Source organism: Melanotaenia boesemani, chromosome 7 (genome assembly GCF_017639745.1).
Source record: "Melanotaenia boesemani isolate fMelBoe1 chromosome 7, fMelBoe1.pri, whole genome shotgun sequence".
Classification (NCBI taxonomy): domain Eukaryota; kingdom Metazoa; phylum Chordata; class Actinopteri; order Atheriniformes; family Melanotaeniidae; genus Melanotaenia; species Melanotaenia boesemani.
In genome coordinates, this window is record NC_055688.1 from 30245446 (window position 1) to 30259213 (window position 13768).

The window sequence follows — 13768 nt, forward strand, 5'->3', positions numbered from 1 at the left end:
TACTTTAGGAAACCAGCTTTATATGAAACTCTGTTTTACTTAAAAGGAACAGGAAATCTGTTGTCCTGATTTTGTGCTACCAACACCACCTAGTGGTGAAAAGATGCAACAGCAAGCCAAACCTTGGCAGTACATGAGTTTGTTTGACCAGAAACATTCCCAGTAAATGTTTCCAACTTTTTAAGTTGCTGTTTCTTTTTTTTTTTCAGATTTTTGGTATCTGCCTTGCTCAAAACCTGGTGAGTGATGTGAAAGCTGTCAAAGCCAACTGGTGACATGAGGGGTGAAGTGGGGCAGCCCCACTCAGACCCAGCAGCCAGGTCAACACAGCACACAAACAATCCCGTCCAGCTAAGGTCAGAGAGCCAGTAACTGTACTCTGCCAATGAGCTAAACAGCACATACTCATGCGTTCGTGCTGACACAAAGAGTTCACTCTCCTGCTCATCGGTGGCACTTGAAAGGAGGAAGGAAAATATTCCACGCTAACCAAACAGCTGGGATTTTTAACCCAAATATATAAGGAAAGTCCTGCCTACTTTAGATTTTTTTTATTCTTTTTATATTCACTCTGATTTTAAACTTTGGGCAAAATGACACACAGCTGCACAAGGACTCCTGTCAGCTGGGGCACTGGAAGCCGTGGATGGAACAAAGAAAAAGAAAAAAACAAAGGAAGAGTGACAGCAAGTGTCCTTTTATAGGTTAAGCATGACAGAGCCTGTTTTTAATGTTTATCCCCACATCCTGCTCCAGAGGATGGTGGGTGGCTGGCTGGCCGGCCAGCTGACAAACACATGGATTCCCATACATGTCTTTATTTTATTTTTTTCCTCCATGGTTATGGCCTGTTATGGCCTTTGAAGAAGAAAAAAAAAACAAAGAAAAAAACTGGCTGGTCATGCTTGCAACTTAAAGGCATTTTAAGAGATTTACTTTCATTTACTTTAATTTAGTTTTCAAATGTATGAAGTGCCATTATTTTTCTTCCTGTCCTTAACATGAAATGTCTGCACCCTTTACCCACAGTACCTCAGGGCCTGGCTGAAAATATATGCTTCCTGCCACGGGTCAAAAGCAAATCTATTTTTTCCATCCACATCTGTTGCATGGCGATAGACCGTCTTAATACAGAAGAACAGTGACAGTTTCTAAAAGTCGCCCTGTTTGCCCCTGTAATGATTGTATTATCTGTTGATCTGCTGATGGATGCTTCTTTGTGTTACATGGAATAGCCTGTTGTGGCTTGGATTGTAGGTCAGTGCCCTACATGGAAATGGTTCAGCGGAAGAGGTTTTTGTTTATCTCTTAGCATCCCTCAGGCACATGGGATTGCTGGTTTGGGGCCTTTTTTTACATGACTTATGTTACTGCACCTGTCTTACAATTTGTCTTCTGCATATATGTCTGTTGTTTAAAGACGTCCTTTATCTGTGTTTCATTTAGTCTCCTTATATAAATTCATATATTCTCAGCTCATTGCTCATCTCTTTTTTTCCTTAGCTTTAACCCATCAATCAACTGCAGAGTGACTTCTGATTGTTGGTGTTAGCAGTCCTAATGAAGACCAAATAATATCTGCTGGCTACCAGCTTTCTGCCAAGGTTTTGTCTGGGCTGCAATTCTGAATTTATTAGGAATGCCAGCGATAACTAAGATTAGTCAGAATGTGATTTTTTTGTCCCTCTGTGTTGGAAATGCCAGTGACGCTGAGAAATCAAACAAAGATATAAAAATACAGCATAGTTTTTTTTTCCTTTTTATCTTTAATGTCTGTTTTTTGGAATTAATTATAAATATAATAGTAAATACATGCTGTTCCCTTTTTTTATACTAGCAGCAGTCTCAGTGTAACATGGATGCTGCTTTAGCTTCTAGCTGTGTAGTGCAGTAACCAGCTGACATGAGGTTGCACATGATGGAGTCTGAAAAATCGGTTTTGTTTTTTTTATTGTTTGCAGGCTGAGATATTCTGATTATTCTAAAGTTTACACATTGTACTCAGCTTATATGTTTTGTTTTCCCTTTTTGTCATGAAAAAATATTTGGCTCTCATGAGATGCAATGAATTGTATCAAATGCAGTTTTTAATATAACTGGGTTCACTTGATAATTTTGAACATTATTCACAGCATTAAACTGGTTCTTCAGATACAAGGAGAAGGAATTGCTTGACCACGCGCAGGTCTGCGCACACCCATATGCATATCCACAAACATACTTTGAATGCAGTGCACACAAGCTGAAAGATGAGAAGCGTTCATAATCTGTGAACAGTACACCAAAAGTTTTCCTACTCCACTGAGTCTCTCTGTAGAATATATATAGGAGTGCATTCAGCTCAACCTTATGATCATCTGCTGTGCGTACATGTCACATGTTGCTTTCGCCCACATACTCCATCTTCAAAAAGCAACCTGATCAGAGTGCATCTGTTTCACGGAGTGCCATATTGATGTATTTTTAAACTGTGGAGAGAAGCACTGGGGGGGGGGGGGGAACAATAAAAAACAAGCATTTGAATTTAGGTGTCACAAGTACTAGGGTGAGGCATCACCGTAGCGCAGTGCATCTTTGCCAGAGTCATGGCGCCTTAATGACTGCTCTTGCTGTAAATGTATATGTATTGCAGAGAGAAGCACATATTTCAGCACTTTAGGTGTAATTAGTGAGAAAGGTAAGAAAAACAAACAGAAATGGGATGATTGGCAGGATAAAATGCCCGGCTTACAATGCTTGTAAATTTTCTACCAAAGCTGCAACATTTGCCTGATGTGACTTTTTTTTCCTCCTGTTTTTTCATTCTTAAAGTTCAAATGTGTGTGGGCTTGTTTGATTTTTAGTGTTGCAAATCCGTCTGTTCCACTTCTACACTGGAAAATCTGGATGAAACCTGCTCTTGTTTTTTCTATTTTCCTCACACGTTGAAGATTCACTTCCTGATACGTGGGTTGAAACAGTTAACGTGTGATGAATTAGTAAATCAAAGATTAACACAGTTTTTTTTCCCCTTCAGTCACTCTTGACAGGAAATGTTGACTGAGGGTCTTAAGCACACTTTCTTTCCATGAAAACAAACAACGAGAAGAAAGCCCCCCACTGCTTATGCATGCAGGAAGCTTCTGCTTTGTACGTGACTAAACGGTGGGCTGCAGCCTTTTGAGCTTTGCTGAGGGCAGATGGGGACCACAAGTGTCAGTTGTGCCGCACTACAGAGCTACGTCTTTTGAACAAAACAACACACTCCTTCTCAGTTTTTCTCTGAAGCCCCTGCTGTTTCTGGATGGACGTGCCAATAATCAGACAGCCACATTGGTAATAAGAATAATAATGCCATAGTACTTTGCAGTTGCTGCCTGGACATTAATATGCAGAGGTGACTCACTGGAGTATGTTTATTTTAACAGCTTGGGGTTGCTCTGCTTTTTGTATTCCTTTAATGTTGTGGAAAGCGGGAGGGAAAATGCTAATTATGCTTTGTCCTTTGTCGTAATGGCCTTGCATCACAAAACACCTTAATTTCTCTGCTGTCCCCATGGGCACTTAAATCATTCCCCTGGAGGAGCCTTATGCATACTATGAATGTACACATCTGTATCAGCCTGGACCTACTGCTCCACATTTAGTTTAAATTCCCTTTATGCATTGTAATGCACAACAGCAATTAAGTCTAGCAAAGTGAATCAACAGATGTTTTCAGTGATATTGTAGCTTTTATTCTGGCTTTTGCCACGTTTGTGCAGACCTGCATTAACATTTGATATGCACTCACAGCTACAGCTTAACGTCTTGTTTCTTTTACATCTCTTCGGTAAGTGAGAATGTGGATGGTTAATAAATGTCAACAAAAAGTCCTGAAACATTTGCTGGAACTTTATATCCTTTATGTATTAAATAAAAAGTGGCTATCATCGGAGCCTTCCTCAGCTTGTAAAGTGAGCCGCACATCAGACATCGACAAGTCTTACCTCATTGTGTACAAACGGCGGCCACATCAGAGCACAGAAACAGCGTAACTGATTAGTTAGTCAGAATTTTAACAGCAATACCACAGTTATTAGTACTGACATTTCCATTCCAGGATGTGACATTTAATGTAGATACAAACATGTAGAGACAGGAATTCAAAAAAGCATTTTTCATAGATTGATGGCTTTACAGAATATGGACACAGTTCATGATCATTTAGCCACACAGAGAACCACTACAAATACCCCTCTGTACTGCAGGGCAATAGATCTTTTATTCTGCATTAAGATTTGTTTTTCAAATGTCTTGCTTGCAGCAGAATAATAATAATAATAATAAAAAAACTAAGCCATGTTGTCAGTGTGTTCTTTCTGCTTCTACCTGCCTGCTCAAGTGGAGCAGTCTTGTAAAGAAATGTAAGTGAAAACTGGTCTGTTACACTGTATATTCTGTAAAAACATGTCTCTTTCATATATTAAAGAATTCATGAGATCAGCTTTGTTTCCTTTGGTTTCACTTAAGAAGAAACGGACATTTCTGACGCAGCGGTACTGTACGTTGCAAGAACCTGATATTTTCTTTACACTCTATTAAGAGTAAAGTCTACACTGCCTTTTCATCACCCTGCAGCTTGCACTGGAAAGCATCAGCATTACTAATCATGCATGAGAATATTGGATCAGTACTTACTTTTAATTATTTTTCTTAACTTTTTGTGAAATCAATGGCACTTGTTGCTGCTTCCTCAGCTGTGCACAAGATAAACAGGCAAAGGCTGTTGATATCCAAGGATATGAAGGTTTTCTGTGATTACTTATGCTTCAGTTTGTAATATTGCAATAAGTGAGCCAATAGAGGGAGACAAATAGTGACAAGGAACACAGACACCAATACACTGCTGCTGTGACCTCATCTTTTAATCCTCTAAGCCAGAGAAAATGCAATGCAAATGCTGCATTTGTGTATATATGTGTGTGTGCGTGCATATTTTCTTGCCATTAGTGGCTCTTGGAGAGCAGCTACAAACTATACAAATCCATTCAGTTACCTGCTGGTACTCTTCTGCAACATGAAATTGAGATCAAAGAGAAAAATGAATGTAGAAAATTAATTCATACACTTCAGAGACTATTGACGTTTTATTTTAACGTGCATCTCGAAAATGAAGCATTCTAGCCAGCAATGCACAAACTGGCATTGTTTCCCAGACGATGACTGAAAGACTTGATGGACACCAGCCATGTTCTGTCTTTATGTAACAATATCTGGCCACGAGGGAAGAGTAGAAACTGATAATATGTGAACTTAGCCATCCTTGTAAATTTATTAAACGGTTGTTATTGTTTACATGGAGCATGCAGCTTCATAGCTGAAAGCGGAGCTCCTACTGACATTCCTCCCATCTGATTCCATTTAAAGCTGCTGCTGCCACAAACTATCTGTTAAAATTACTGTTAAAAAATTGACTGGCCTCATGTTTTTGTTCTTTCTTGTTTGTTTTATTTTTTTCTTTATTTTTATCTGCACAGGAATCAAAATGTAGCCTACAGCAGGCACAGTCAGAGACCAGATGATTTAATGTCATTTAGTGGACAATTCAGAGACATCACTGCAAGATACACACTGCATTTCCTTTATAAGTTAAGTTTAAAGATTTAATTAGCAGATTATACTATACATCTGCAAGGCCATTCCAAAGTGCTGGCTCCCTACTAAATTACATTTAATCTTGGAGCACAGACACAGTGCATGTGACCTTCTTACCTTTAATGTAGATATAGTTCCATATTTTACTCTGGTGCTTACTCATTTACTTTTTTACTCACTTTAAAGACTCTGAACATGGAAGGTTGCATTGAAATGCATGTGGCAGTGGTGTGTAGATCTGTGAGATTGTGGCAAAGTCTAACAGAATGTTTTTTGTAATATGAAAATAGCCGTCTTGCCTTGGGGTGTAAATGCTGCATTTAGGTCCCTGATAATCAGTTCAGTTTTAGCTGTTGATTTATTTAAACCAATTGTCAGCATTACACTCACACATGCTTTGCTTTAAGCATTTTGGTTTACCACCAGTGATCTTGAATTTGATGGTATCAAAGTATGTCAGCTTAAATCAGACATGCAATTTTCTTTCTGGTTTTGTCTGGGGACGTTTCTACATTTAGTAAATAGGTACAAAACCAGCATTTCTAATAAAAAAACAACCCCCCCCCCCCCCCCCCCCCCCAAAAAAAAAAAAAAACCACAACTAAACATTAAAACACTCATCATATCTACCTCAAATCACTGTTTTAAAAATATAGATAGGTACTGCAGACCTTCCACATAATAGCTATAATCTTAATTTCTAAATACTGAACATGTGTTCTTACTTTGAAGAGTAATTTTTAAAAGCAAATATGACAATATTTTTCTTTTATTGATCTCCACCTTTGGATTGTGTGTGAGAGACAAGAATTCCTGTTCCAAGGGATAATTTAAAAAGGAAAGCAGCTGGATAATATTAGAGATAAAGATGTACAGCAGGTCATATTTTACTGCCAAACAACCCCCAGTCACATGACACCATGTCTGGCTCCTCTCTCTAGGCAACAGTCGAGGCATATGCTATTTAGAACAAGAAACATAAACCAGTATTTAGTTCTGTTTGAGGGGATGACATTAGAGTCCTTTGAGCTAAAATTTTATGCACCAAAAATTGCTTCTTATTTTCTGCAGGCAAGTTGGAAGCAAAACATTCATGCAATGGCTGATATAGCCCATATCACCTAAAATCAGCTGCAGTCATTATCATTCAAGTAACAAGGCTGCAGCTCCAGGACTTTTACCTGCAGCTCCGTGTGCTCTGCTCCGAGATGAGTCTCCTCCTTGCAAGCAAATAAGACCATGACTCATATGTGTCGTCGTGCTAGTAACTGCGTCAGACCTTTGGCTGAATCCTGAAAAGAACAAAGACTCCGTTTTGTTTTGAGTGTCTTTTTTTTTTTTTTTTTGTACTTCTTTGCCTTTGGTGATAAATATCTAAATTTTAAGATCTGATAATCTTTTGTGAAAAAAAGAAAAAACAGCTGGGGAATTTACAGTGTTGCAGCAGAAGGGAAAGTATGACAGCTAAATCTACAAATATCAATACAGCAAAAAAGGAAGATGATAGATGAGTAGAAATACACTTTTATTCCACTCTAGGGACTGTGTAAATTGAGAATTTTTGGTGTAAGGTCCAGTGTGTGCATTTTTAGTTGTAACATCTGTCAGCACCAGGAAGTGAAGCATTTCCTTTACACACTGTGGGGGAAGCAGCCTGTCAGAGCTGAAGATGCTGTCATGGTGTCTGGCATAGGATGGGGCCTGATCTCTGCTCAGGCTGATGATTGGAAACTGCTGTGAAGAGTATGAAAATTTATTTTTTATTTGTTTTGCATTGTTATATTGTTAAAATGGATCTTAAAAAAAAAAAAAAAGAATAGCTGCAGAAGAAAATCAAATGGCAACTGTCAATCATCTTAAGGTGGTGCATAAAAAAACATTGCTCAGTTCTAGGACAAGATTCATGATTGTACATTTCAGTTGTCAATGTTCTCACTTCTTGCTGAGTCTGAATCAGCTGATGTCTTGCATCGCCAGACTTAATCGAGGCTCCATGGCATTACTTTGTTTGCGTAGCTTGCTGTGCAAAGTTGAGAAAAGCTCCACTTTTTGGAACAAACCTCTTCTTAGTGCTTCTCAGCAGCTACAGCAATGAGTGACAATGAGTTTTAGCTTTCTATTACCACATGGGGGCAGAGCTCAAAATATAGAACAGCTAGATGTGTTGCTGCATCTTCGCTTTGTTTTTCATGTTGTTGGTTTTTCCTCTAACATGGGAAAGAGCTGCTTAGCTTTTGTGGAGAAAGTATACATTGTAAAACTGAATACTTAAATCAGCACATAAGCTTCCAACCTTAAAACAGTGTTTCTGAATCGTCTTTCTGAAACAACAGGTTGACATTCATTATGCACATTTGTGAAGCCATTGTTTCCTGCAGCATCTCAGGCCCGAGAAAGCTCAGTTCACATATGCAACTTCTCAAAAAAAAAGAAACCTTGTCCAATCTACAAAAATCACAGAAAATATTTGAAACTTTGCTTTCACCTGTGTCAGGTATTGTCAAAAGAATAGGTCCTGAAGCCACACCTAAAGGCACCTGGGTCCAACTGGACTCAAAGCAGTCGGACTATTACTTAATTATGATGTCCTATCTTGTTTGAATTCATGCTTGTGTTGTTCTTACTCTCAAATGTAAGTCGCTTTGGATAAAAGCGTCTGCTAAATGACTGTAGAATAGTAGAATAGGGGGATTTATAGTTACGCGGTGCCTGCGTAACCTCCGCAGTCTCTGTGTAGCTCCGCAGAGGCTCGACGAGCATCTTTTCCAGACTTGACGTGCACCCCTGCTTCGCAGACGGTTACGTGGAGGTACTTCCTTGTGATTGGTCAGTTTGGGATCACGCCGGATATCTGGATCTTCTCACTGAATTTGTGTAGTAACCACCGTTTTTAAAAACAATAACCAGTGGATCAAGTTGATGAGAGGCTGATCGAATTATTTCATCATTTTCTTCCACAAGCTAATAAAGACACAGAACCATACTGGATGCCATTGCTGTTTTAAAACAGAAAATACCTACCGAACTGAAGTAAACCATTAAAAGAATGCCGACCTGATGAGTTTACCGGCCGATACCACCCCTGCTGCCACCTTCAGATTGGAAGGAAAAACTGCAACATGACATCAAAACTACGTGTACCCCCTACGCTCGAGTGCGAGAGCAAATCACCAGCATCACCAACCTACCGCATTCAGACGTCACACGAGCATAAATCTGCCTTAAGGCTTACCCCCAACTGCTGGATGCAGTTTTTGAAGCAGTTAAAGATGGCAAAGAACTTTTCACTCAATTCATGAATACTCCTCAGAATCCTGGTAAATGGGTCTTCTTATCTCTGCTGATTGAAAGCTGCTTTGAATCTTCTTCTTCATCTTCTTTGAAGATGTGCGACATGACACAAGAAAATAGAAAAATGTTCAACTTTTGTCACTGTTGTATGGCTCTACAACCAACCAGCGAGTGGCATCATTGACTGACCAATGAGCTGAGAGCAGGCTGGACAGTGCAGTCTGCAAACACTTGCAATGTTGAGGAGCTGATAGTTTTACCTGTGTATGACTTTCCAACACTTTACAATATTTCACACAGTGTTTATAGAGATGTAAACAAAAAGGCAGCCATGTGGCACCAGTGTGAGTTAGTCGGTCCTGGGTTTATCTGGATCAGCCTTGAGGTCTGCCACCAAATGATAATATTCACCATGCTGTTTGTAAAACAGAAAAAAACAGGGGTTTCTTTCTCATTTGTACAATAGAGTCAACAGCAAGCTTTGTCAATTCAAGCTAAATCTTCTGACTCTACATTCTTCATGCCTTGTCTGTCATGGACTGGTTTGAAAATGTTAAAATTCCCTCCAATATCATAACCAATCAAATTTCCTGGAGAAAAGCGGTCCGAGAGCACGATGCGCGATGCTGCCACTGTCGCTACTCTTTGTCGTGTCCCGTGCGTTGGGTTTCACCTGGATGGCGATGAGTTTCGCCTGTCATTGTTGTTGGTCACCACCCGTGTGTCCAGCCCATAAGATGGCCAAAAAGGCCCACTTTAGTGAATGAAAAAAAGTCATTTGAAGAAAAAGCAGTGCCTCAGGGAGCTGAAAGGACATTCACCTGACAATGGTGATTTTTAGATAAAGCCTCTGTTGCAGAGCAAACTGAGCTTTGAGAAGCTAACCAACACATTGCTAAAGATGTGGAACGTGCCAAACCCAAATTCAGTGTTGCCTTGAAACAATCTGATGTCCAAGAACGCCCTTTCATAGTTCTCCAAAAGCTGATACGGACAAAAAGTATAGTCAATTACAGTCCAGAAGATACAATTCAGCGGTCTCTTTGACACAAGTGGCCATGGTAACGTTTTAATCAATACTTACCTAAATAACGGAACTAACTGCTTTATAACCTTTTGGAAGTTGAAGGGACCAATGGTCAACCTGTGCTCTACTTGGGCTATGTGGAAGTCAAGATCACCTTCCCAAAAAACAGTCCTTTGGATCTGAATATGAAGTCCTAACATTAGTTCTGGTAGTTTTAGATGGCCGAGCTTCAGGGTACCAGATACTGATTAGCACTAACACCCTTGATGTAGTGTATGATATGAACACAGAAAATAGCCAGGCTAGATAATATCCTGCCATGAATGGCTACAGGACAGTGCTGAAGGTGTTACAATTGGGACAAGGACGAAACCATGACAGTAGTATCGGAATGGTGCAAACACACGGCAGAGACAAGTCATTCCTGCTGAAGGAACAGTTGTTCTGAAAGGGACTGTGACAATCAAATGATTCCATTATGAGAAGTCTGTCATCATGGATCACCCTTCATTGCCTTCCCTGCCTGGAGGGCTACAAGTGAAGCCCTGTCTCATTGACCTACCAAGAAGATGGCCAGGAAGACTACCAGTTGTGATCTCCATTGATTCAGAGCATGACATTACCATCCCAGCTTCATTCATCCCCGTTCTTCTTTCTGAATCTGAGACCTCAAAGTGAGCTAACCGAAATTTTGAGTTTGGCAACTCCATAGTCTGTCCAGAATGGAAAAGTAGTATAATTAAAAAGCTGAACAGCATGCCCAAGGTCTTTGCTCAGAACAATAATGACTTTGGAAAGATGAACAAAATCAAGCATCACATCAGTCTTACAAATGACACCATTCAATCATAAAGTCCTGCCAATACACTCGGATTACTCAGATACACTCAGTCGCCATTCTCTTCCTCAATTGTTGTCGTCATGAAGAAGAATGGCCAAGTATGCCTCTGTACTGACAACAGGAAATTGAACCTGCAGACATTGAAAGACACATATGCACTCCCAAGGACAGATTACACATTCACTGCACTCTCTGGTTCCAAGTGGTTCAGTGTCCTTGATTTGAAACCTGGCAAGGTTGAAGAGGCTGTAAAGCCCTAAATTGCCCTTGTGTGTCCACTTGGTTTCTGGAAGTTTAATTGGGTGCCAAAATGAGTAAAACACATCTTCAGAAACTGATGGAAAAGTGCATGGGAGACATGAACCTTAAGGACGTTGTCATTTTCCTGGATGAAAATCCTACAAGAAAATGAGACCAGGCTCAACCATTTAAAGTAGCATGGACCTAAACTGTCTACAGAAAAATGTAAAAAAAAAAAAAAAAAAAAATTCTGTTTCAATTGATGTTATTTCATGTACCAAGCCATAATTAAAACTGAATCGATTAGGATTTATGTACAGAAAGTTAAAAGCAAGGTCAACTCATGGTCACCTCATGGTGCCCCCTGCTGGACTACAGGAATATAGCGGTGTGTATTTCTGTACTATTTTGGATACGTTATTGACTGTATTAATTTTTTTCTTTATTGTAGACCACACTCAGCTACAACTACATTTCATTAGAGATTATTGAAAGGGAACAGAAAGCTTCTTTCATCCTTTATCTGATGCCATGGAGACCATAGACTGGAACCTCACATGTTCATAAACGTCAGAACAATTAATGGTTCTTCGAGTCGGAATAAGTCAGTTGCCATAACAGCAGGATCTTGTTTTTTTTCTAGAAACATAATGGTGTGATGAGCTAGTTACTAGGCCCAAGAGACCGATACATCGACCATTTTACTTGGAGGATTTTAGTGTTAGAGCACCAACTCATTGCAGAATGCCATGAAGCTGTCAGATATAGGGAACTAAATGGGCGTATGTAACATTATGAGAAAACCTGCCAGGATGACACCCCTCCCCACCCGTGGTTCTGCAGGTGACAGAATGACTGCAGTTCACATTAACTCATAATGAATTGATGTGGTCCTTGCAGCAATAAGGGAGATAAAACAGGAGAATAGGCAGCTCAGGATCGAAGACAATATTGTGGGGTTTTTTGCTAATGATCAAAAGAAGATGTACAGAGGGCCTAAACCCACTATTTCCCCTTCTTGGGCAAGGTAATAAAAAAATTTCTCCAGACTAAAGTTGGCTTTTGACAATCTTTTACCAACGGATGCTACAGAGTGTTTCAAGTATCAAATATTGGTAAACCATCTCAAGCTGCATGATGCCTTGCTTATTGCTGACCCATGCAGCCGATGTTATAGATGGTGATACTGTCATTTCACAGGTTTGCTCTCAATGTGTGTGCCCTTGTGGGGATGCTGGACAAACTGGGACAGAGTGGAAAAATCAAGTTGAATTAAAATGTGACAGAGCTAGGGCTGTTTCATCTGCAAACATAATTGGTGAAAGCACATTTGTAACATTACATACGTCTTTTATATGAATAAGGAACAACAGTGGTCCAAGGAATAGACCCCTGTGGAACCCCACAGCAAGTCTAACTCTGTTTGAAAAGCATCCCTTAACAGAAACAAACTGACTTCTATTGGAAACAAGGTAACATTTCTGAAACCATTTTTATGTAATTTAGCTAACAGGATTTTGTGATTTACTGAGTCAAATGCTTTTGAAATGCCTTAGAAGATACTTCAAGTAAATTCATTATTTTAGAGAACAGAAGTAACTTTGTTAACCAGGTGAAGTAAAGCCATACAAGTGGAAGGATTTTTGTGAAAACCATACCAAGAAACACATTGGAATCTAAATGAAAAACAATCCTTTTATAGACAATATTTTCTAATATATTTTAAAAACATAACGAAATAGATATAGTCTGTAGTTGGTAAAGTAAGATGGATCATTGGCTTTGAACAGGAGGATAATTTTGACAACTTTAAGGTCTTCTGGCACAACCCCTGTTTGTAGAGACAGAGAAAAAGTACGAGAAAGTAGTTTCAAGATCGATTGTTTCACCTCTTTGACAAGAGACACCAAAATATTGTCATGGCCAGCTGCAGATGTGTTTAGCTGGTCAACGACTACACTTTTTTCCTGACTGTCAAGCAGACATAATAGGAAATGAGCCTTTAATAGAATTCAAAGGATTTTTATCACAAGCTGGTATGTCATTGGTTATTTTTTATGCATACCTCCAAAGAAATCATTAAAATGTTTAGCTATATCAAATGGGTTGTTTAGAGATTTTTCACATCTTAAAAAACACAGAAGGTGGATCTGAGGAAGCCTTATCCTTTTGAAGCAGCTGATTTATTACTTTCCATGTATATTTTATATTGTTAGAACACTTGATGAAGTCCTTACTGAAATATTCCTTTTTTGCAGACCAAATAGAATTTGTATATTTGTTTCTCTAGGATTTGTAAACAGCATGAGTAAGCAGAGTAGGAATCAATATATATATATATGTCCTTGAACTTACTAACATTTTGCTGACTCATATTTTTTGAAGTAATATTTGCTTTGTGTCTTCTAAATTTGTATTTATCATCAAAAATTGAAATATAGGGAAATTGTCTGACAAATCATCATCAAATTTAGCAGATTTCGTGCTTTCAGACAAGGTGTTAGGTTAAGTGTTATCAATCAAGGTTACTGATTTTCTGTGTACTCGTTGGTTTGTAAAACAGTGGAAAGAAATGATTGAAATAGAGTATTTAGAAAGCCCCCAATGCATTCTTCAAAATTATGTCTAAGAAGATTTAAATTAAAGACCCCCAAAATATAACAAGGCTTTCTCTCACTGTTAATAAGGTCAAGTAAAAAGAAAAGACTTTTATTAAAATATTTGATAATTGAATAAGGTGGCTGAAAGATAAC

General features: G+C 39.0%; 1 protein-coding gene across 1 annotated transcript in view; it reads left to right on the forward strand.

The window, feature by feature from the left end:
- The window catches only part of tspan17 (tetraspanin 17), a 29497-nt gene extending 25201 nt beyond the window's left edge, over positions 1-4296 (forward strand). The window contains exon 8 of the mRNA XM_041989782.1: positions 210-4296. Within this exon, the coding sequence (XP_041845716.1) occupies positions 210-275 (66 nt within the window). The 3' untranslated portion in view covers positions 276-4296. The remainder of the gene's footprint in view (positions 1-209) is intronic.
- Positions 4297-13768: the final 9472 nt, after the last annotated feature.